A 20,109-nucleotide genomic window follows, 5' to 3' on the forward strand; every position below is an offset into this window, starting at 1 on the left:
TGGGAGTGTGAATCTTCTGTGATCCAGCCTTTACTGATTTGATGGAGACTAATTATTTTTAAAGGAAACGAGCTAAAATAAAAGTGCGTGAAACGCCGCAAAGTGTAAGTAGGCAGCCAGAGGAGGCGTGGCATCCCATGTAGTGGGTGTGGTCATTTGGGGGGCCACACCCACATGGGAAGGCATGGCCATCCCATGTGGGTGTGGTCACTTAGGGAGCAAGCCAAGCCCCTCCTCTATAGCAACATCCCGCCATCCCCACCCCCACCCTCCTAATGCAGTAGGAATATAGAGTTGAACAGCAAGGGTCCATGAAGACATTCTAATTAAAGTTTTAAGTGGAATCTTCTTATTTCAACTGTGGAGAACGTAAAGTAAATTGAGTTCATTGCAAGGTTGTCGATGGATTTGATTGGGCAGCGTTTGCTTGGAGAAGCATTAGGAGGATGTCTGAGGGGCTCCCCACAGAAAGAAAACCCCCTGACTGTTTAGTTATTCTAGGTCTCCTTTAAACACTTACGTACTGTCCCTTTTAACCTGGTTCTTTGTGTGTAGAAAGCATTAAGAAGAAGGAATTTACAGCACCACACAAAAGGTTAATTTACATGTCACACACATGTGCCCGCGCCTCTACGGTGAAAACCCGCTGACATTTTCAGTATATCCTCCAGGTCAATTTTTTTTTTATGATTAAGCAAAGAGAAAAATATATATTGCTACCGGTACTCTTAGACTCTGAATCAATTTGTTTCATCTGTGTTGTTTCAAAAGAAGAATGGGAAAAAAAGCGTTTGATTTCACGCTGCTATACGCAAGGGCCGACTTCAGATCAGCCGAAGGAAATTGAAACCTTGCCGTATCTCCGATCTCATCTGAACGTGTCTTGTTAGCTGACGTAGTTTGTACCGGACCAGGCTGCTGCTGCTGGAATATTAAGGCGTTTTCGAGGTCCAGTGCAGATGAATCCTTGATCTGCTCTATAACTGCTGCTAGTGTCCAGCTTTTATGGGGCTGAATTAAACCTGGCTTCGGTTTGTGCACGACAGTTATCTGAAGCAGAGTTGTCTCGCCGTCCAGGAGGGTTATATGGGCATTGCCATAGTTCTGTTCCAAGCATAGTCACGAGTTCTCTTAAGATCATTTAGAATAAACTTAAGTGATTTATTATGACGTATAATGTATCTGTAGGATCTGCCATGATATCCATCCAAAATAATATCGATATCCGCTGTGGAGCTCAAACAGACCTAATAATTGTTTTTCACAGTCCTCCCCTGCACCCTTCCTACAATAAACAGCTGTGCTGTGCAAATCCACAGCTCTCTATAGTGTGTCACATACTGAGTGACAGGTCCCCTCGTATTAGTCTTGCAGCTGTTACAATGGACGTCTTACCCCCTCCCCCCCACCCCCCAATCAATAATGCAGCAAGTGATGCTCTGTATTGTATAAGACCAGTTTGCTTCATGCGGCTGTGGCTGACGAGATTTATCCAGTGGTTTTCTCTGGATAAAGTACAGCAATATAATTACATGGAAGCGCAGGGATGACAGCTACATGTACCTCATCATATGCCGTCTGCTACAGACACTGCAGATAGAATGGGAATGAATTTATGCATTCGTCTTGCATGATGTTTCATGTTTTCCTGTTATAAAAAAAAAAAATCACAAAGAATAATTTTAATGAGCAATTAATGTCGTCGTCTTTTTTTCTTTTTTACATCGGAGTGTCTGACATAGGTCATTGGAGTGAGATTGTTCTAGTAATGGACCAGCAGTGACATGTATGGGAGATAGATAAAAAGTTAAAGAAATCTGGACTCCAATTATTTGTTATTACAAGACCAGAAAATGAAAAATGCCTCCACTAGAACTATGGCTCCAGACTAATCTATGTTCACCTGTCATATGTTAGTTGTGATCCGCTCACCTCATTATATCGTTCCTTCCCCAGCGTGACGTTTAGTAAACCAGGTTAACACAAGGGTTACATATACACAGATTTACCGATCCAAAGAGAGGAGTGTGTGGGTGGATATATTTTGTAAGCAATTCCAAACCTCTTATTTTAAGCTATTAACTCCCCCCTACAGTTTCCCCCCCATTCTTGACTACCCATCACTGTTTCCTCTATACTAATTTGTCAACTTATATTTACACAAAGGCCAAGACACTTTTCTACCCAGGAGGGATGCGACTAGTGTCATTTTGGAATTACATCACCCCACCACTCTAAAATATGGGTTATACCATACAGACCCCCCCACACACACTTTGTTTCTTTCATTTAAAGGCCTAACCTGGGGCCTGATTCATTAAGGATCTTAACTTGAGAAACTTCTTATTTCAGTCTCCTGAACAAAACCATGTTACAATGCAAGGGGTGCAAATTAGTATTCTGTTTTGCACATAAGTTAAATACGGACTGTTTTTCATGTAGCACACAAATATCAACTTTAAATGTCGGTGTACAAATAAGCTATCAAGTATTTGTGTGCTACATGAAAACACAGTCAGTATTTAACTTATGTGCAAAACAGAATACTAATTTGCACCCCTTGCATTGTAACATGGTTTTGTTCAGGAGACTGAAATAAGAAGTTTCTCAAGTTAAGATCCTTAATGAATCAGGCCCCTTGTCTTTAATTCTTCTTGTTTCGGATTGTGGGAATGGGGATCTGACACCACCGAATCATTTTTCTCTGCAGAAGAATTGAACAGGGTGTTGTACAGGGTGAACTACAAACTGTTTTATATTTAGGGCTATAAACGATTATAATTATCCGATGTATACAGTTTTCCTCCTCACTCTATGAAGTCTAAATAGTAGAATTTCCTCCTTGCCTTACAAGTCTAAGTGCACTTTTTAGACAGCTGATTCAGGTCTTGATTCCTCTTGTGTTGTGGTCTTGACTTTGAAAATAGCAGTCAGATTATAATTTGACAGCAGCTTTTCTAAAAAAAATAAAAGAATATGCAGCGTATGTGATGAATGGAGAGGAGATGAAGGTTTCACCGTGCATGTTCTGGTGGATCGTGTCCGAATGCCAAATTCCCTGTCATGTACGAGATCCTTAAATCCTCAGCTGAGATGAGTTATTTCCAAGGAAAAAGAAATCTCAGGATAAAAACTGAGAGCGCAGCAGTTATTTATATAGTGCTGACATATTATGCAGTGAATGCAGACTCATTCACATCAGTCCAGAACCCATGGAGCTTGCAATCAATATTTCCTACCACACGTATAAACACACACATTAGGTTTCATTAACCTACCGTTAAGTCTGGAGTGTGGCAAGAAATTGGAGCACCCAGACAAACACGGAGAGAACATACAAGGTCCACACAGACCCATTGATTGGAATTGGACCCATGACACCACTGTGCTAACCATCCTGGTCTGTCCACATTTTGCAGAGACCATGCCCCAAAATATTAAGCCTTACCCTTATGGCTGCATAAACTAACGTCTGATTGTCCCAAAAGCAGGTCTGTTGTGTATTCCCTAAATACAGAGTCCTGACGTTTCCTAGATCTATGGTTTTGTTTTTTTTGCGCCTGCGCACAGACCAGTTTTATAGAGGCAGTAATATTCTGTGGTGGCGTATTAAGTTGGTCTCACACGGTATCTCTGGAGCCTGTTCGTGCGGATGCAAGATGACCTCACACTAGCTGAAAAAGATCATCCATAGACCCTATTTGTCTACTCTCCCGGAATGTTCGGGAGACTCTTGAATTGCAGCCAGTTCTACCGGACGCCCGGGAGACCAGGCCTTTCTCCAGGATGCTGCCACCTTCCTAGTGAACGTTTGGGGGCAGCTGTAAGTAAACCCAGAGTTTCCTGTCTTGTCAAGGTCACTTGAGACAAGAATCATCACTTCTGACTTGTATTTAACATGATTAAATTCACCAGTCGTGGAACATTTTATTAGAAACAGTAATATAATTTCACTGGGTTAGACCCAGACAGCAGACCCGCTACAGATGGCTCCTAACCTCAGATTAATTTTATGGCTACTTTTAATAACAATCTGTCATAATCTCCTTCTAAACAAGACATTAATTACCAACGGCAACAGCGAACTCCCACTCACTGACAGCAAAATAGTCTGGGGAAACGTCATTTTACATATTTTATTGTGAGCAACACGCTGGTACAATATCAATTATCCCCATGTTGCCGAGAGTACAAACTCCAAGTTACAGAAACATTTTGTTCTAAAGAAAATAAGAAGACATATATATATATATAATTTTTTTTGCAGATTTAGAATGTAAGCTCCCATAGTGCAGGGACTGATGTCAGTGACGATATATGCTTTGTACAGCAATGTGTAATATGATTGATGCTTTATAAATAAGCAATAATAAATATTGCCAACCAATTGCCAATATTGCCCTGCGGAGCTTACCATTAGTTTTGAAAAAAAATGTTTTTAACCTAAGAGGGATTCCTGCGACCCCCTTCAATTGTTTGAGACGAAATAAGGTTAAATCCAACCACTAAACGATGTCAATAGTTCCCGGGAAATTGATAGGCTGTATATCAGGAATATTGGTTCAGTCCACAGAATGGATGATCTCACTCCCGTGTAGGTTGTGGAGAGACTTAAATTATTTTCACTGCTCTTGAAGGATTTGCATACAGCATTGGTTTATATCAGGCCTGGCCAACCTGGAGCTCTCCCAGTGTTGTGAAACTACAAGTCCCAGCATGCCCTTCCAGCTGTCCACTGGCTATTTGCTGACAGAGCATGCTGGGACTTGTAGTTTCACAACAGCTGGAGAGCTACAGGTTTGGCCAGGCCAGGTCTATATAAGTTGCCTATTGCTCAGTTTTTTTAAATAATAAACCAGAAAGGTCATTTTGTTAAATTTACGTAATTAATGCATTGCCAAAATTGTTCAATCGTGTATTTTAGATTCGACAAACAATCTGCACAGAAGGATCCCAATAGCTAATAAAGCAATGTATGGTGTGTTTTGTTTCACAAAAAGGTGCATGAGAAAGGGGCGTGGCCAAGTGTTATGGGGGAGTGGCCACGTAGTAATATTTATTTTTAGGGCAGCGGTATGGAAGATTCTTAGATCATTCTTCATATCGCTTCATGCTGCTAACAAGATATTTCTGCTACCAATCATTTTCATAATTAACACACAATTGCCCAGTATTACAGAACACTTATCATATTCATTACAGCCGACCTTCCTTATAACACATCTGGAATTACAGTTGTGGACTCAGACATATCGATCCTGACTCTTGTTCGTACGTATTTCCGTTCGTGTGCCGTTATCTTGCACAAGATTTATCTGCGCATGCTCCGAAATGGACATAACACCAATGAGCGCAAATGCAGGTAATTATCTGAACGCAAATGACACTTTCGACTGTCTATGACTTGAGAGGCGGAACAAGGAGAGAGAAGGGGCGGACTAACGTCGGCCATGTACAGTGAGGGCAGACTAACGTCGGCCATGTACAGTGAGGACAGACTAATGTCGGCCATGTACAGTGAGGGCGTGCCAATGCAGTTGCGGCCAATTCAAGTCCTGGGTTTCTCGTAAGAGCGCCTAGTTTCAGCCGTATCACTTGCACCAAGACGTGTATGCAAAGAAGATTGCATTGTATGTACAGTATGCATTAAAAGCATCTTGAATTAGTATATATTGTAAAAAGTAAATATAACAATATTTTTTTTTCAAATCTTTTTATTACTGAGTATACAGATAAGTGTTGTGTATTTATTTTAGAATATACACTTCTTTTATTGTGTTCTTCTTCTGTGCTAACATGAGTCAGGCCCATTATCCCCATGTGGTAGTACCAGGACAAGTCTTTTCCCAAGATACATAAATGAACAATTGTCCACCCTACATGCTCATACTGCTCTGACCACCACGGGGCTCCCTGTTGCTATTAATAACAAGGGCTATTACCCACCTTCTATAAGTTCTGTTCATCCTGTTCCATCTAAGAGCTAGATCAAACCTTCTTTACAGTGGAGAGGTTGCCCATAGCAACCAAGCAGCTTCTAGCTGTCATTTCTCTAATACATTATAGAACATGATAGCTAGAATCTGATTGGTTGCTATGGGCAACACCTCCACTTTTCCTATTTAGATAGTTTGATGAATGTCCCTCTACATCACTCTGTGAATGAGCCTGGTCAGGCATGGGAGGGCTGGTAAAGGGAGGTATGAGGGCACCTGATGTAGAAAGATGGCGAGGGGTCTCTTCCATGCTGCACCAGGTGAATTCAGCAGTGCACAGTCACTATATATATATATATATATATATATATATATATATATTCCCTATATGACCGTGTAGCTATTTGTCCTCACTTGTCCATAGCAGCAGCAGCAGCACATTTGTCTATAATGCTTTTTTACTCATCCAAACCTCCCCATATCAGTTTATTATTAAAAAAAAAGTACCATCTCCGGATGTTAATGCATTGTCACGGGCCATTTACTTGTGTTGCTTCTCCAGTCATATGTTGCCAGCTCCTTGAGACACCAAATGAACAACACACGAGACACCTAATGGATTCATAATATAATAGCTGCACTAGTAATCATCATCAGCTATTTATATAGCGCCACTGATTCCGCAGCGCTGTACAGAGAACTCACTCACATCAGTCCCTGCCCCATTAGAGCTTACAGTCTAAATTCCCTTACATACATACACACACAGACACAGACAGAGACTAAGGTCAATTTGATAGCAGCCAATTAACATATTAATATGTTTTTGGAGTGTGGGAGGAAACCGGAGCACTGGGAGGAAACCCACACAAAGTTCATACAGGCCATGGTTGGAAATCAAACTCATGACCCCAGCGCTGTGAGGCAGAAGTGCTAACCACTGAGCCACCGTGCTGCTCCAATCAAGGTTAATGCACTATAAATGCACAGAGCAGATGAACAGTAAGTGTATTAGATAAATGCCATTGACACGACTTCAATAAGTAACATTTAATTGTAACCACATATTTGCTGACGGTAAACATCATGTTTAGATCTGTGCATTATGTTCTCGATAGAGTTGCTGTGGATAGAATGGAATCATGTCAGACAGGTGCCTGAAGTCCATTAATAAGGTACAATAAATGGGGAACAGAACACAAACATACCCAGTCAGATCGATCACTTATCCAATGTACCAGATGATCTCTCTACAAGTTCCCACTCAGATAATGTTCTAATACAGTCGTATTGGATGTACAGCTGGTACATAAATGATGGACACAGGAAAAATAGTCTCACAAAGGGGAAAAATAACCCCAAAATCCCAAATGTAGAGGATAATCACCAAGTGTCCCGTTTGGAATAAGCATAGTCTGATATAATGATGAATCATGTGAGACCTTTTGGCACCTATAATGTGACCTTGTAACCAACAACATTCAAGTAAAAATGAAATAGACCATTCTTGAGAAAATAAGAATACCCCAGTTGCATTAGTGTGCACACCCCTTCATAATGGGGCTATGTTCAAAAATAATTAGCCTACACCTGCCAGCAATGAAAGTGATTGTGATTAATCCCAAATAAAGATAAGCTGTTCATGTAGGACAGAGGTGCCCAAACTCAGTCCTCAAGGGCTTCTAACAGGTCATGTTTTCAGGATGTCTCTCTGTAGAAACAGGTGGGATAATTACTGACCCAGCCAAATAGATTAACTCACCTGTGGATGACTAAAGGAAATCCTGAAAACATGTCCTGTTGGTAGCTCTTGAGGACTGAGTACCTTTGCTGCTGGATTTCCTTACAGTTTATTGGTTGGGATAGGCAAAGTAGGCAATTACTGTGTGCATTGTGCATGTTTATTGTGTCTCCTTAACTGTGTCTCTACAAGAACCGTCAATTTGTCCAGTCAATCTTTATTCTATTAACCTGAATATTGTAAAAAAATTGGCTTATTAGGGATAAGCAGCTAGGTATTGCTTGCGGCACTTTGAAAATATGATATGCTTCCAATTTGGCCCACCACACAGGCAATCAAATTGGTCAGATCTGGTTGATTGGTGGGTTGCACAATTTCCCAGTGTGCAATAACTGTGCATATAGGCTGGTGGTCATGGGGTGACAGGACTAATGGCTTGTCCCTACCTCAACCCACACTGACAGGATTCTAAATGGGTGATGATTTTGAGCACTTACTTTTGGTAATTTGGGGCCAGTTTGGGCTTTTGTGACTAAATTGGTCCTCAACATTGCAGAGTGTGTGTTTTTCTCACATTTATGTCCCAGTTTGGTGCTTACAGAAGCGGTAAAATATTATATAAAATTTTTGGGGATATATTATAGTATGTACAAGTGTGTATAATTTATATTTACAGGATATTATGTGCAATAAATGGTCTATAGTACAAATAAATAGTGATGCATACAATGCAGAGCTTACAATCTAAGTGGATAACTGCAGACATGCAGCAGGAGAGGAATAATTGCTGTGAAGCTCAGTGTCTGTCAGTGTCTGTCATATTTTTTTAAATTCTATTTCTAAAAGTAAGAGGGGTGCTATGGTAACAATTAAAAGAACCATTTCACTTGAAAGTATGCTTCATTTGTGGAGGAGTATCAGATCAAGCAGCCTACACATTACATTACCCTATAGTAAAACATCATCATCCAATCAGAAACTAACCTGCTACATAGACTGTGTGACATCATCATCCAATCACACACTAACCTGCTACATACACTGTGTGACTGCGCTCACTGTGTGACATCACCATCCAATCACACACTAACCTGCTACATACACTGTGTGACTGCGCTCACTGTGTGACATCACCATCCAATCACACACTAACCTGCTACATAGACTGTGTGACTGCGCTGTGACATCACCATCCAATCACACACTAACCTGCTACATAGACTGTGTGACTGCGCTCACTGTGTGACATCACCATCCAATCACACACTAACCTGCTACATAGACTGTGTGACTGCACTTTCCCCATTTTCTGAAATGAAAAAACACAAAAAGGAGGTCCAAGAAGAACTCAGGAATTACATGTTTGTTTTGTTGGCTACCAGCTGACTACCATGACCATGCTATCCAATTGGATTCCAAACATGAATGGACAGGAAGGAAAATTTGCAAGGAATGTCCTTGCTCCAGATGGCAGATGACGGCATAAATGCACCAATGTGCGTCATTAGCCACCTGGAAGAAGGAAATGTCTGGCAACAATATCTGAACCACCAGAAATGCGGCATATTTGGCTGTACATATTGTGGCCAAATCTACCACATATTTGGCTCTTTAGCAATTGGGCAAAACATCTGGATCTGACAGTGCATGGGCAGGGTATATTATATATTTTTTTAAATATGGTGATGGCGCATGCCATAACTTCAGAATCTCTTTCATCCACAGCTGATGTTCCACGTGGATCCATAGATCCATGTGGAACTTCAGCAGGTTGAGCAGACATTCTAATATCACCTCAAACATAGATCCACGTGGAACATCAACCGGTTGAGCAGACATTCTAATATCACCTCACCCTTAGATCCACGTGGAACATCAACCGGTTGAGCAGACATTCTAATATCACCTCACCCATAGATCCACCTGGAACATCAACCAGTTGAGCAGACATTCTAATATCACCTCACCCTTAGATCCACGTGGAACATCAACCGGTTGAGCAGACATTCTAATATCACCTCACCCTTAGATCTACGTGGAAGATCAACCGGTTGAGCAGACATTTTAATATCACCTCACCCATAGATCCACGTGACACATCAGCAGATTGAGCAGACATTCTAATATCACCTCACCCATAGATCCACGTGAAACATCAGCAGATTGTTCAGACATTCTAATATCATCTCACCCATAGATCCACGTGGAACATCAGCAGATTGTTCAGACATTCTAATATCATCTCACCCATAGATCCACGTGGAACATCAGCAGATTGTTCAGACATTCTAATATCACCTCACCCATAGATCCACGTGAAACATCAGCAGATTGTTCAGACATTCTAATATCATCTCACCCATAGATCCACGTGGAACATCAGCAGATTGTTCAGACATTCTAATATCACCTCACCCATAGATCAATGTGGAACATCAGCAGATTGAACAGACATTCTAATATCACCTCACTCATAGATCCACGTGGAACATCAGCAGATTGAACAGACACCCCACCCATAGATCCACGTGGCACATCAGCAGGTTGAGCAGACATTCTAATATCACCCCACCCATAGATCCACGTGGAACATCAGCAGGTTGAGCAGACATTCTAATACCACCTCACCCATAGATCCACGTGGAACATCAGCAGATTGAACAGACATTCTAATACCACCTCACCCATAGATCCACGTGGAACATCAGCAGATTGAACAGACATTCTAATATCACCTCACCCATAGATCCACATGGAACATCAGCAGATTGAGCAGTAGTTGACACTTTTAGCTCTAGCCCACTAATCAGCCCTCTCTCAGTGTCACAGAAGCCCCTTTCTCTAGTCATGAAAGAAAAAAATGTATTGGGTTGGGTGTGCCTAGCACCAGCCTGGCCAACCTGTGGCTCTCCAGGTGTTGTGAAACTACAAACCCCAGCATTATCAGTAAATAGCCAGCTGATAGCTGACAGCGCATGCTGGGACTTGTAGTTTTACAACATCTGGAGAGCCACAGGTTGGCCAGGCCCAATCCCCACTGCTCTAAACACAGATACACGTCCAGACAGGCACACAAGATGCACCTGGAGGATCTTCTCTGTCATCAAATTCTATATTAATATGTTTATACCTAACACTAAGCATGACAGGATATTAATTAGTTTGGTAACCACAGCATTGAGTAAGCTCTGACGTACCCTTTACTTTGTATCACTCATTTACTCAGTGTTTTCTTTAATTACTGACTTTTGATCAGTGTTGAGTAAGTGAGACAAATTTCTGGATGAGTTGCCACGGGTAACACCATCAATCTGCTACTACCACCTACCCCTTAATGTAGATTTAAGGCATTTGGAACTTACAGGATGTACGGATGAGGTTCGGAGAATGTGCCCTCTGCAGCTGTAATTGAAAGCAGGGTGGTGGTGGATGTGTTTAAGGTTAAAACACTTAACGATACCTTCAGTTCCTCTTTAATTACAACCCAAAACACATACATTTCTCTGCATACAATGTCTGAAAATAAAAAGTCTTTATTCTATTGTGCTACAAAAAATCCCAATGTACCCCCCCCCCCCCCCTCAAACCCCCCACAATAGATAACTTGCTTAGGTAGGGTAAAAAATAAAAATATATTCCAGGTGTATCCGACACATTGACAAATGTTTTCGTTATCTGAGCTGTAAAGTGCCTCAGATCTCCGAAGCGTCATTTTACAGTATATACTCCTATCGTATCAGTAACGTTTCAGGTGGATTTCACACAAATGTGTCCTATTATCTGTTTATTACTTCACTGACAGCTCCTTCCATCGCTGAACTGATTGATCGCATAAACAAAATAGATGTGAAGATGTTTCTATAGCCCAAGGTGTTTACTGCAATCCGGTCTACGATGAGTTAGTTTCCGGCTGATTTACATAAAAATATGGGGATGTATTTTCACTTTTCCTGGACATAGAAGCTTCATAAAGGCTTTTCTGAAACTCATATGGCAGAGAGGGTAAAGTATAGGATTAATGGCAGAATTTAGCCAGAGGAGCCAAAAGGAGATCTCATAAAGATAATGTTGGACGCAACGACCATGACAAGCCGCCCTGATGATCATCAACAGAGTGTAAGGTGCCCAACAAAGGCCGAAGACACATACGATAATGGCCAAGGATTTAGCCACTCTCTTGTCTCTCGATAGCCTAAACCGATTGGCGATACTACTGGCCATGTCTGTCCGGACATTACTACAAGCGTTTTCTACCGCTTTGTAAAAGCAGTCTTGATGTTTTTTGGTTTGGACCTCGACTTGCAGAGGGGGTAGATCCTGGCTTATGTTGAAGTCCAGCGTGTGATCTTTGATCCTCTGTGACCTGTGTCCTGCAGGACAAGTCTCTGTAGGCGTCCCGCAGGGGGCTTGTTTTTTGGGGTCAGCGTGAGGCCTCTCGGCTGGTTTAACGAAAAAGATCAAGTGTTTTTTTCTCTTCTTCTGGAAACTCATCTCGCAATGTTCCTGACCTTGGGCCAGCTCTTCGTTCCTCATCTTGGTTCTCTTCTTGATGTTGATGTAGATGCTCAAGTTAAAATAGGTGACACTGATGAAAGGTGTGAAGAATTCTACCGTGGATGCGATCATTAGAAAATACCAGTTGTAGTAAAACTCCACATAACATTCCCCGTCTGGTAAGATGGTTGCTCTCGCGATGTATTCCCAACTGATGATAGCCGGACCGTAGAGGAGAAAAGCTGCCACCCACACGGTTATCATTTTTAAGACTGCGTTCCTGGTCATTCCTTTTTGAGCCCTGTAGGACACCTAATGCATGAAAATAAAAGGTTACAACACCAGTGAAATATCTAGTAGATAATATATACTGTAATATACATTATAGCAAGGGCATAACTAGGAATAAAAGAGCACCACAACATCTTCAACCTGGTAATACTAGGGTTGGATCTGGTGTTGGGACTTGCAATTCTAATGCCTCTCCCTTGAGGATACTGCGGGAAATATCCCAGAACCCCCCCAGGCTCCATCTCTGACCATGCTCAAAGGCGCCCCCTCTCTGCAGACCAGAGAGGAGACGGCTATAGTGCCAGGCTCCTACCCAAATTTTGCTATTTCGTCCAGCAAAGCTGAGTTCTTTCTGTTATCTATAATGCATTATATGAACATACACACAGTACTGCTTCTGGGCAGCTAGTTAGCGCATTCCTGGTTTAATGTGTTCGGAATGTTCAGCTATTAGAGTTCTAAATCCCTGTTGCTACAATGTTACTAATATAAGTGCATGACTGCGCTAGCCAATCACATTGTTTCATTTCTTCTAATGCTATAATTTACTTAAATATAGACTCCAGCACTTTTGCTGGCAAAGGCAACACGCTTTTAATTATAGAGGTTTTTCTTATAAGGCTATTTAGTCCTTAATGTAACTCTACTTATAAAGAGATGTTTTACGTACTCGTTGTATTAAAAGGGCTTAAATTGCTCACAGGAAATATCTCCTGGGTATGTTCCAGTAATTATGGGTTTGGAATGGATGCATTCCGTAAGTGCAACAGACATTGTTTCTGTATAAGGAACGACAGGGGACTTATTGAGCGCTTGTGGCAGTATTCTGTCTGACCGCCGTTGGACCTCTGACACAACAGGTAGAAAAGCTGTTTGCAGACGGTGTTAAGTGCAATCATTTTATGCTATCTTATTTGATGATTAAAAAAAAAACCATATGCATTAATAATAACTAGAGATTGTTTCACATACTGTGAAATTTATGTATATTGTGCATAAATAGCGAATATTGCAAATAATGTGTCACTACAAATGTAGAGTGGCCAACGACACGAACATTACACATCGTGAAATGTCAGGAGATCAACGTTGATGTATGATTTCGAAGTGGCTTATTCAATAAAATATCTATTAGAATAAAGTTGTATAATGTCACATCAATGGTTTAATAATCAGAAAACAGTGTAAAAAGTCTACCGGTGTCAATAAAATATTTGCATAACGTAATGTTTTCTTAGCCTTTCGGTATATTTACTAAACTGTGGGTTTGAAAAGTGGAGATGTTGCCTATAGCAACCAATCAGATTCTAGCTGTCATTTTGTAGAATGCACTAAATAAATGATAACTAGAATCTGATTGGTTGTTATAGGCAACATCTCCACTTTTTCAAACCCGCAGTTTAGTAAATATACCCCCTGGTGTTTTCCAAATATTGCTCTATGTATCTAAAATATCATATATTTGTTTATATATTTGTATAACCAGTTTGGAAGAATGAATGTAGCACTCTAAATATCTAACAAAAACAGTCCATTTAGCAATTATATTAAAACAGCTCCATTATAATACATAAAAAGTGGAGAAAGCAATTTATTTTTAAATCCCATCCTAATTAGTGGATGAAAGGGATCCACTGACAGACACATATACTGGTTGTAAATTGCAACAGACAATGACATGTAAATGTATTTCTGAGTGCACAGATTTTGCTGCCTGAACTGCTGAAGTGGTGCCATGATTGTTCTTTATAGAAACCAATATAGACACATGATGCATACACTATAAAAGCAAATATTGCCAGTCACAACATTGTTTTATCTAGCACTATGGTATTGAATTACTTTCATTTACATTTTTAAAACAATAACTAAAAAATATTGAATATAGGAAAATAGTTTTTCTCTTATACTTTTCAAAGGACGTAAATGACTACAGTCTGATGCCTGTGACTATCGTGAAATGACAGTAATTTGGGATATTACTGGTACAGTGAAGGGGCAGGTGGCCACATGGCTATTTTGAGAACCGCCGGTGAATTATAGTAATTATGGTCAGAGCAGCACAAGTCTGTTCTGGGAATTACAGGTGAAGTGTATTTACTAATGTCCAAGGGACCACAGGTCTATAGTGAGAATTACAGGGGAAGTTCAGTAGTGATGTGCACACGTTCTCTGTGATTAATGGATGCAGAGTTTTGGGACATTCCCAACAGTTGATGTCATTGGTAAGAGTGCGGCAGTGTTGTTTATAAATAACTTATGGGAGGTTAGAGAGGAAAGGAAAAGGGGAAGAGAGGGAGAGAAAAGAGAGAGGGGGAGGGAAAGATGGGGAGAGAGAGAGAAGGGGAGAGAGAGAGGGAAAGATGGGGGGGAGAGAGAGAAGGGGAGAGAAAGAGAGAGAGACAGAGAGAGAGAGAGAGAGAGAGAGAGGGGGGGAAAGAGGGAAAGATGGGGGGAGAGAGAGAGAGAGAGAGGGAGGGAAAGATGGGGGGGAGAGAGAAGGGTAGAGAAATGGAGAGAGAGAGAGAGGGTTAGGGAAAGATGGGGGGAGAGAGAGAGAAGGGGAGAGAAAGAGAGAGAGAGAGAGGGTTAGGGAAAGATGGGGGGGGGAGAAAGAGAGAGGGAAAGATGGGGAGAGAGAGGAAGAAGGGGAGAGAAAGAGAGAGAGAGAAAGGGAACGATGGGGGAGAGAGAGGGAGAAGGGTAGAGAAAGAGAGAGAGAAAGGGAACGATGGGGGAGAGAGAGGGAACGATGGGGGAGAGAGAGAGAAGGTGAGAGATAGAGGGAAAGAAAAGAGAGAGAGAAGGGGGAGATGGAGATAGGAGAGAGAGAGTAGAGAAAGAGATGGGGAGAGGAGAGAGTAGAGAAAGAGAGGAAGAGAGAGGGGGAGGAAGAGAAAGATGGGGAGGGGGGAGAGAGAGGGAATTGAAAGATGGGGAGAGAGAGAGAGAGAGAGAGAGAGAAGGGGGGAGAGCCAGGGAGAGGAAAGAGAGAGAGAAGGGGGAGATAGAGAGATGGGGGAGAGAGAGGGGGGGAGAAAGATGGGGAGAGAGAGAAAGAGGAGAGAGAAGAGACAGAGATCAGGAGAGAGGAGAAAGAGGGGGAGAGAGAGAGTAGAGTAGAGAGAGAAGTGGGGAGAGAGGAGAGAGAGAAGGGGGATAGAAAGAGGAGAGAGAAAAGGGGGGAGAGAAGAGAGAGAAGGGGGAGAGAGGGGAGAGAAAGAGAGGGAGTGAAAGAGGAGAGAGAGAAGGGTGAAAGAGAGCGGAGAGAGAAGAGAAGGGGGAGTGAGTGGGAGAGAGGGAATAAAAAAAAGACAATAAGAGTGAAAGGGCGAGGGACAGATTTATAGAGACAGAACGAAAAACAACCATGAGAAAAAAATGACTAAGACCCTGGACTGGATCACAGTCTTCCTCAGGGTGCTAAACAAACACACAAACAAAATAAACAGTGATATTCAGCCACCAACCAAGTTAAAAACCTAGACATGCAACGTGTTAGTGGAAAAGCATCAGGACAGTGAACAGTTTTAGAGGAGAGAGATCTGGGGATAAATGTATCAAGCTGAGAGTTTTCCGACGGGTTTGAAAAACCAATCAGATTCTAGCTATCATTTATTTAGTGCATTCTACAAAATGACAGCTAGAATCTGATTGGTTCCTATAGGCAACATCTCCACTTTTCAAACCCACCGGAAAACTCTCAGCTTGATACATTTACCCCCTGATCTATATGTGAAAGAGAAACAGAGAGATGGAACGGGAGAGTTAGGGGTGAGATATAGGGTGGAAAAGAAAAGGTAAAGGACTAAGTTATGGAGGAGGGGTTACAAGTGAACCTTGTAGAAATGCCAAAATTTTGGAAATCTAATAGATCATTTGCCTTATAGTTTATTAGAAAATCTTTAAATAGTTTTAAATATAATCAATATTTATATTGTTTTGCTATGATACTACTCTTCTTTAATATATTGCTAGTAAAAATACTTTTCATGAAACAGAGGTGAAAAAGGGAGAGTGGGTTTTAATTATAAGATAAATTAATGGCACATAACTATGTCTGTGTGACATGTGATAGTGTGTAATGAGGTGGATGCTGTACAGTAGATGGTGAGGACGGCTGACTTAGTGCTTTGCTTGGCTTAATGCTTTATCTCTTCCTCTCGTTACCCTCATGTATCTTGTCTCAGTTCATAATCACTGAATGAGAGCAGCTTCTTGGTGCAGTAAACAGGTAGCAGGACCAGCTCCAGTGGAAGTCATCTCTGGCACTAAAACTAACTGGCAGAGCTATTATCCAGTGCCAAGATTAATGTGCAGATCCCTATGTGATGTCATGGCACACTGCCACCTATATGTTCGGGAGATCACAGCTATTTGTAGAGCTTGCTGTGATTAAGGGCTCCCCGCAGTTATTTTAGTATCTCCCCCCACCCAGAGCCATAACATAAAATTTTAGCGCCTGAGACGAGAAAGAAGAATTCCGCCCCTCGAGCCATCGATTTTAACCAAATGAACCTATAATATTCATAAACTGCGGCCCCCTTCAGCATTGCGCTCTAGGCGGTCGCACTTATTGAACAAAGATAGGTACGGCCACCAGCAATCCCTGAAAATAATAGTGATAATGGAACTTGGAAGTGTCTGACAGTAACGGCTCAGTATACCCACCTTGTGCCAGGTAGATGTTGGTAGACTTCAGAGCACGCAATGATCCGCCAGTTGGCAACGCATAGGACATACAGAACAGCATAGCCATGACAATACCCATTACAGAACTAGAGCTGAACTGGCTACAGTTTTTGCCAAAACCTTTTAACTGAAAGGAGGAACATGGTTTAAATGAATACATAATGGAAAAAAATAATTGTTAAAAATAGCAACTTCCATTTAATTCTACGCAGCACTAAAATCTCAATCTTGCTCAATTCAAAAAATAAAAAATAATACATGAGCCACCTTTTCTATCATCTTTTCCTTTGTCAGTTGATCATTAATTCATATTTTCCAGTTGGTGTATGAGATTCCATTAGGAACGAGGAATGATTGATGAACCGGTCAGAGAGAATGGGGGATATGATTGTCTCATATGTGAATTTAACCCCTTGCATTGGTTATTTTCCTGTCTGCATGAATTAAATATTTGTTCTTACACACAGGAATGTAAAGGTCTTAGTGGTACAGGCAGCCTGTACTGTTTGGGGCACAAGCTGGAACTTGTAGTTCCCCAACATCTGGAGAATCATGGGTTGCCTGCCTCTTTTCTATAACAAAGAGTTATGTAGATGGGGCATTCTGGGACCTGTAGTTCCACACAAATTAGAGAATCTAATGCACTCTACCCCTTTTCTGTAACAATACTTAGTGTAGTTCCACAACAATTGAAGAGCCACAGGTTAGCCCAGACAGGTATATACAGTGACTAGGAGAGGAGTGTACAGGTATATAAACATTAATTAGTCACAAAACACCTCTTACCGCTTTAGTGACAGAGATGAATCTGTCATAGCTGATTAGGACGATGTTGAAGACAGAAGCTGTGCACAGGAGATAGTCCATAACCAGCCACAACTTGCACAGTCCTCTCCCAAATGTCCATTGTCCTGTCAGGACGTAGGGGATATAGAGAGGGATGCAGAACCCACCTGGGGAGCAGAAACAGTTATCCTATTACACTCCCATCACTATTATATCCATCATATAATAAGAATGCATATATATTAATGGTTCTATATGAGTCATCGGTGATGCACTATTAAAGTATAACTAGCGGCTGTATGCTATAACAAATGAAAAGACTAATATATATTAAACAATATATATTACTGGTACAAGTAACCTTGGTGTGCAATACACTCACCCACTAGGAAATCAGCAATTGCCAGGTTAAGGAAGAAGAAATTGCCTTGAGTTCGGAGCCCTTTGTCAACTACAAACGCCAGTATGACCAAAGCGTTGCCCAGGACCGTTGCCAGAACCATAAGAATCATCAGCACAGCCAGCAGGATAGAGACGCTGGGGGTGAACTGTCCATAGTGCTGAAACTCTTCTCCGGCGCCCTCCAGACACTTATCCCCGAGCTGGGTGTCCACTGTGGAGCTGTTCACTCCTGACATTGCTACTGACAAGTAAGTGGGTGCAACATGCATTAAAAACACTGCAATGATCCAAAAAAAAAAAAAGTCACATTATTCAAAGCCTGGACTTGCTGCCCAGGGCGGTGGGGTACTGAGAGGGGTCTGCTGCATCTGTAGGTAGAGAAGTTAAACTCCGATCCCTTGTGCTACCATGGATGCAGTGTAATAATGGGAGCCCATTGCACAGCAACAAATCCATTAAAGAAATTTTGAGGACTGATCTGAGTAGAGCAGCTCAGCTGCGCCACCTGTGGGCAGAAAGGTGTATTAGCGAGCTCAAGACATTTGCAAGTGACACATTGTGTAAGACATTGCACATTTGCTATAGCAGATAAACATCGGCATGCAATGGTAACTCTAAAAATGCAATGCAATGTAACACGCTGGATTTACAACAAGCGTCATTGATAATGTAGGATTCCGGCACTTGCCATTGTGCATTTAAAAAAAAATGCATTAAACCATTCACACGTTCTTTATATGTATATATAAAACTAGAATTTATTACAAAGCCTTTTCCTTCTTCGTCCTACATCTCCAGGCGCAGACAGGCGTAAGTACCAGATGCAGGCAATTTTGCATAGGAGCATATGCGTGCGCCCTCTGGGTTTTACGCAATATATGCAACACAATCTGGAGTATTTACCACTCTGCGGAATCCCCTGGGGTTTATAATCTGTCTTCTGCTGAATTCCCATAGTGTATTAATCAGATGAAACATATATTAATCACAGTCTCTAGCTTGAGTTTCCAAGACAAATCTATCAATATCTATACTACATGAAGGTTGCATATGTTATATATTAGACAGGTGTTATGTGTCTATAATGGATTCACTTAATATTCATTTATTCATGTAGCCATGAAGTGTTGTTATAACTATTTTCTTGCCTTAACGTTTTCCTTGTACTAAGTTATAGTCCTTCTGTTTTCTCCCTGTAATTGAGTATACGATTTAAATAAATATTTATTAACCCTATCCTTACTATTCCGAGAGTGTTCTTCATAGTAGAGCTAAAATATATTTATTCAAAAAATGTTTTTATTAGATACACAGTGACAGGGAGAAAACTGCCATAATATTATTAAGTAAAAAATGTAATGAAAAGACAAGCAGAGGAGATGAGATATAGAGAGGGATCGAAAGAGAGTGAGAGAGAGAATGAATGAGGGGAAAAAGAGAGAAGGATCATTATAGAAGGAAAGAGAGAGAATGATAGAGAGAATGAGAGAGTAAAGATAAGAGAGAAAGTATTATAGAGGGAATTAGAGAGTAAGAAAAAGAGCAAGAATTATAGAGGGGATAAGAGAGTGAGAACAAGAGAGAATGATAATGACAATTATATTGGGAGAATAATAGAGGGATTGATAGAGAGAGAGGGGGGGAGAGGAGGAGAGAGAGAGAGGAAGGGAGAGGGAGAGAGAGAGAGAGAGAGGAAGGGAGAGGGAGAGGAAGGGAGAGAGAGGAAGGGAGAGAGAGAATGAGAGAGGGAGAGAGAGAATGAGAGAG

At 41.3% G+C, this 20,109-nt stretch overlaps 1 protein-coding gene across 1 annotated transcript; it reads right to left on the minus strand.

The window, feature by feature from the left end:
• Positions 1-11,077: 11,077 nt before the first annotated feature.
• On the minus strand, positions 11,078-19,768 carry LOC142104510 (histamine H3 receptor-like). The gene is made up of 4 exons (XM_075189222.1): positions 19,246-19,768; positions 18,323-18,847; positions 17,941-18,107; positions 11,078-12,483 (listed from the first exon to the last, which is right to left on the minus strand). The coding sequence occupies exons 2-4, from the start codon at positions 18,609-18,611 to the stop codon at positions 11,593-11,595; spliced, it is 1,347 nt and encodes a 448-aa protein (XP_075045323.1). The 5' UTR covers positions 18,612-18,847; positions 19,246-19,768; the 3' UTR covers positions 11,078-11,592.
• Between the last annotated feature and the right edge of the window lie 341 nt (positions 19,769-20,109).

Source organism: Mixophyes fleayi, chromosome 10 (genome assembly GCF_038048845.1).
Source record: "Mixophyes fleayi isolate aMixFle1 chromosome 10, aMixFle1.hap1, whole genome shotgun sequence".
NCBI lineage: Eukaryota > Metazoa > Chordata > Amphibia > Anura > Limnodynastidae > Mixophyes > Mixophyes fleayi.

Coding starts and splice junctions, on each gene's coding strand:
- LOC142104510 (XM_075189222.1), bottom strand. CDS start 18,611: ATGCATGTTGCACCCACTTACTTGTCAGTAGCAATGTCAGGAGTGAAC. Junction 18,108..18,322: donor AATTGCTGATTTCCTAGTGG/GTGAGTGTATTG, acceptor TCTGCTCCCCAG/GTGGGTTCTGCATCCCTCTC. Junction 12,484..17,940: donor TCATCTCTGTCACTAAAGCG/GTAAGAGGTGTT, acceptor TTCATGCATTAG/GTGTCCTACAGGGCTCAAAA.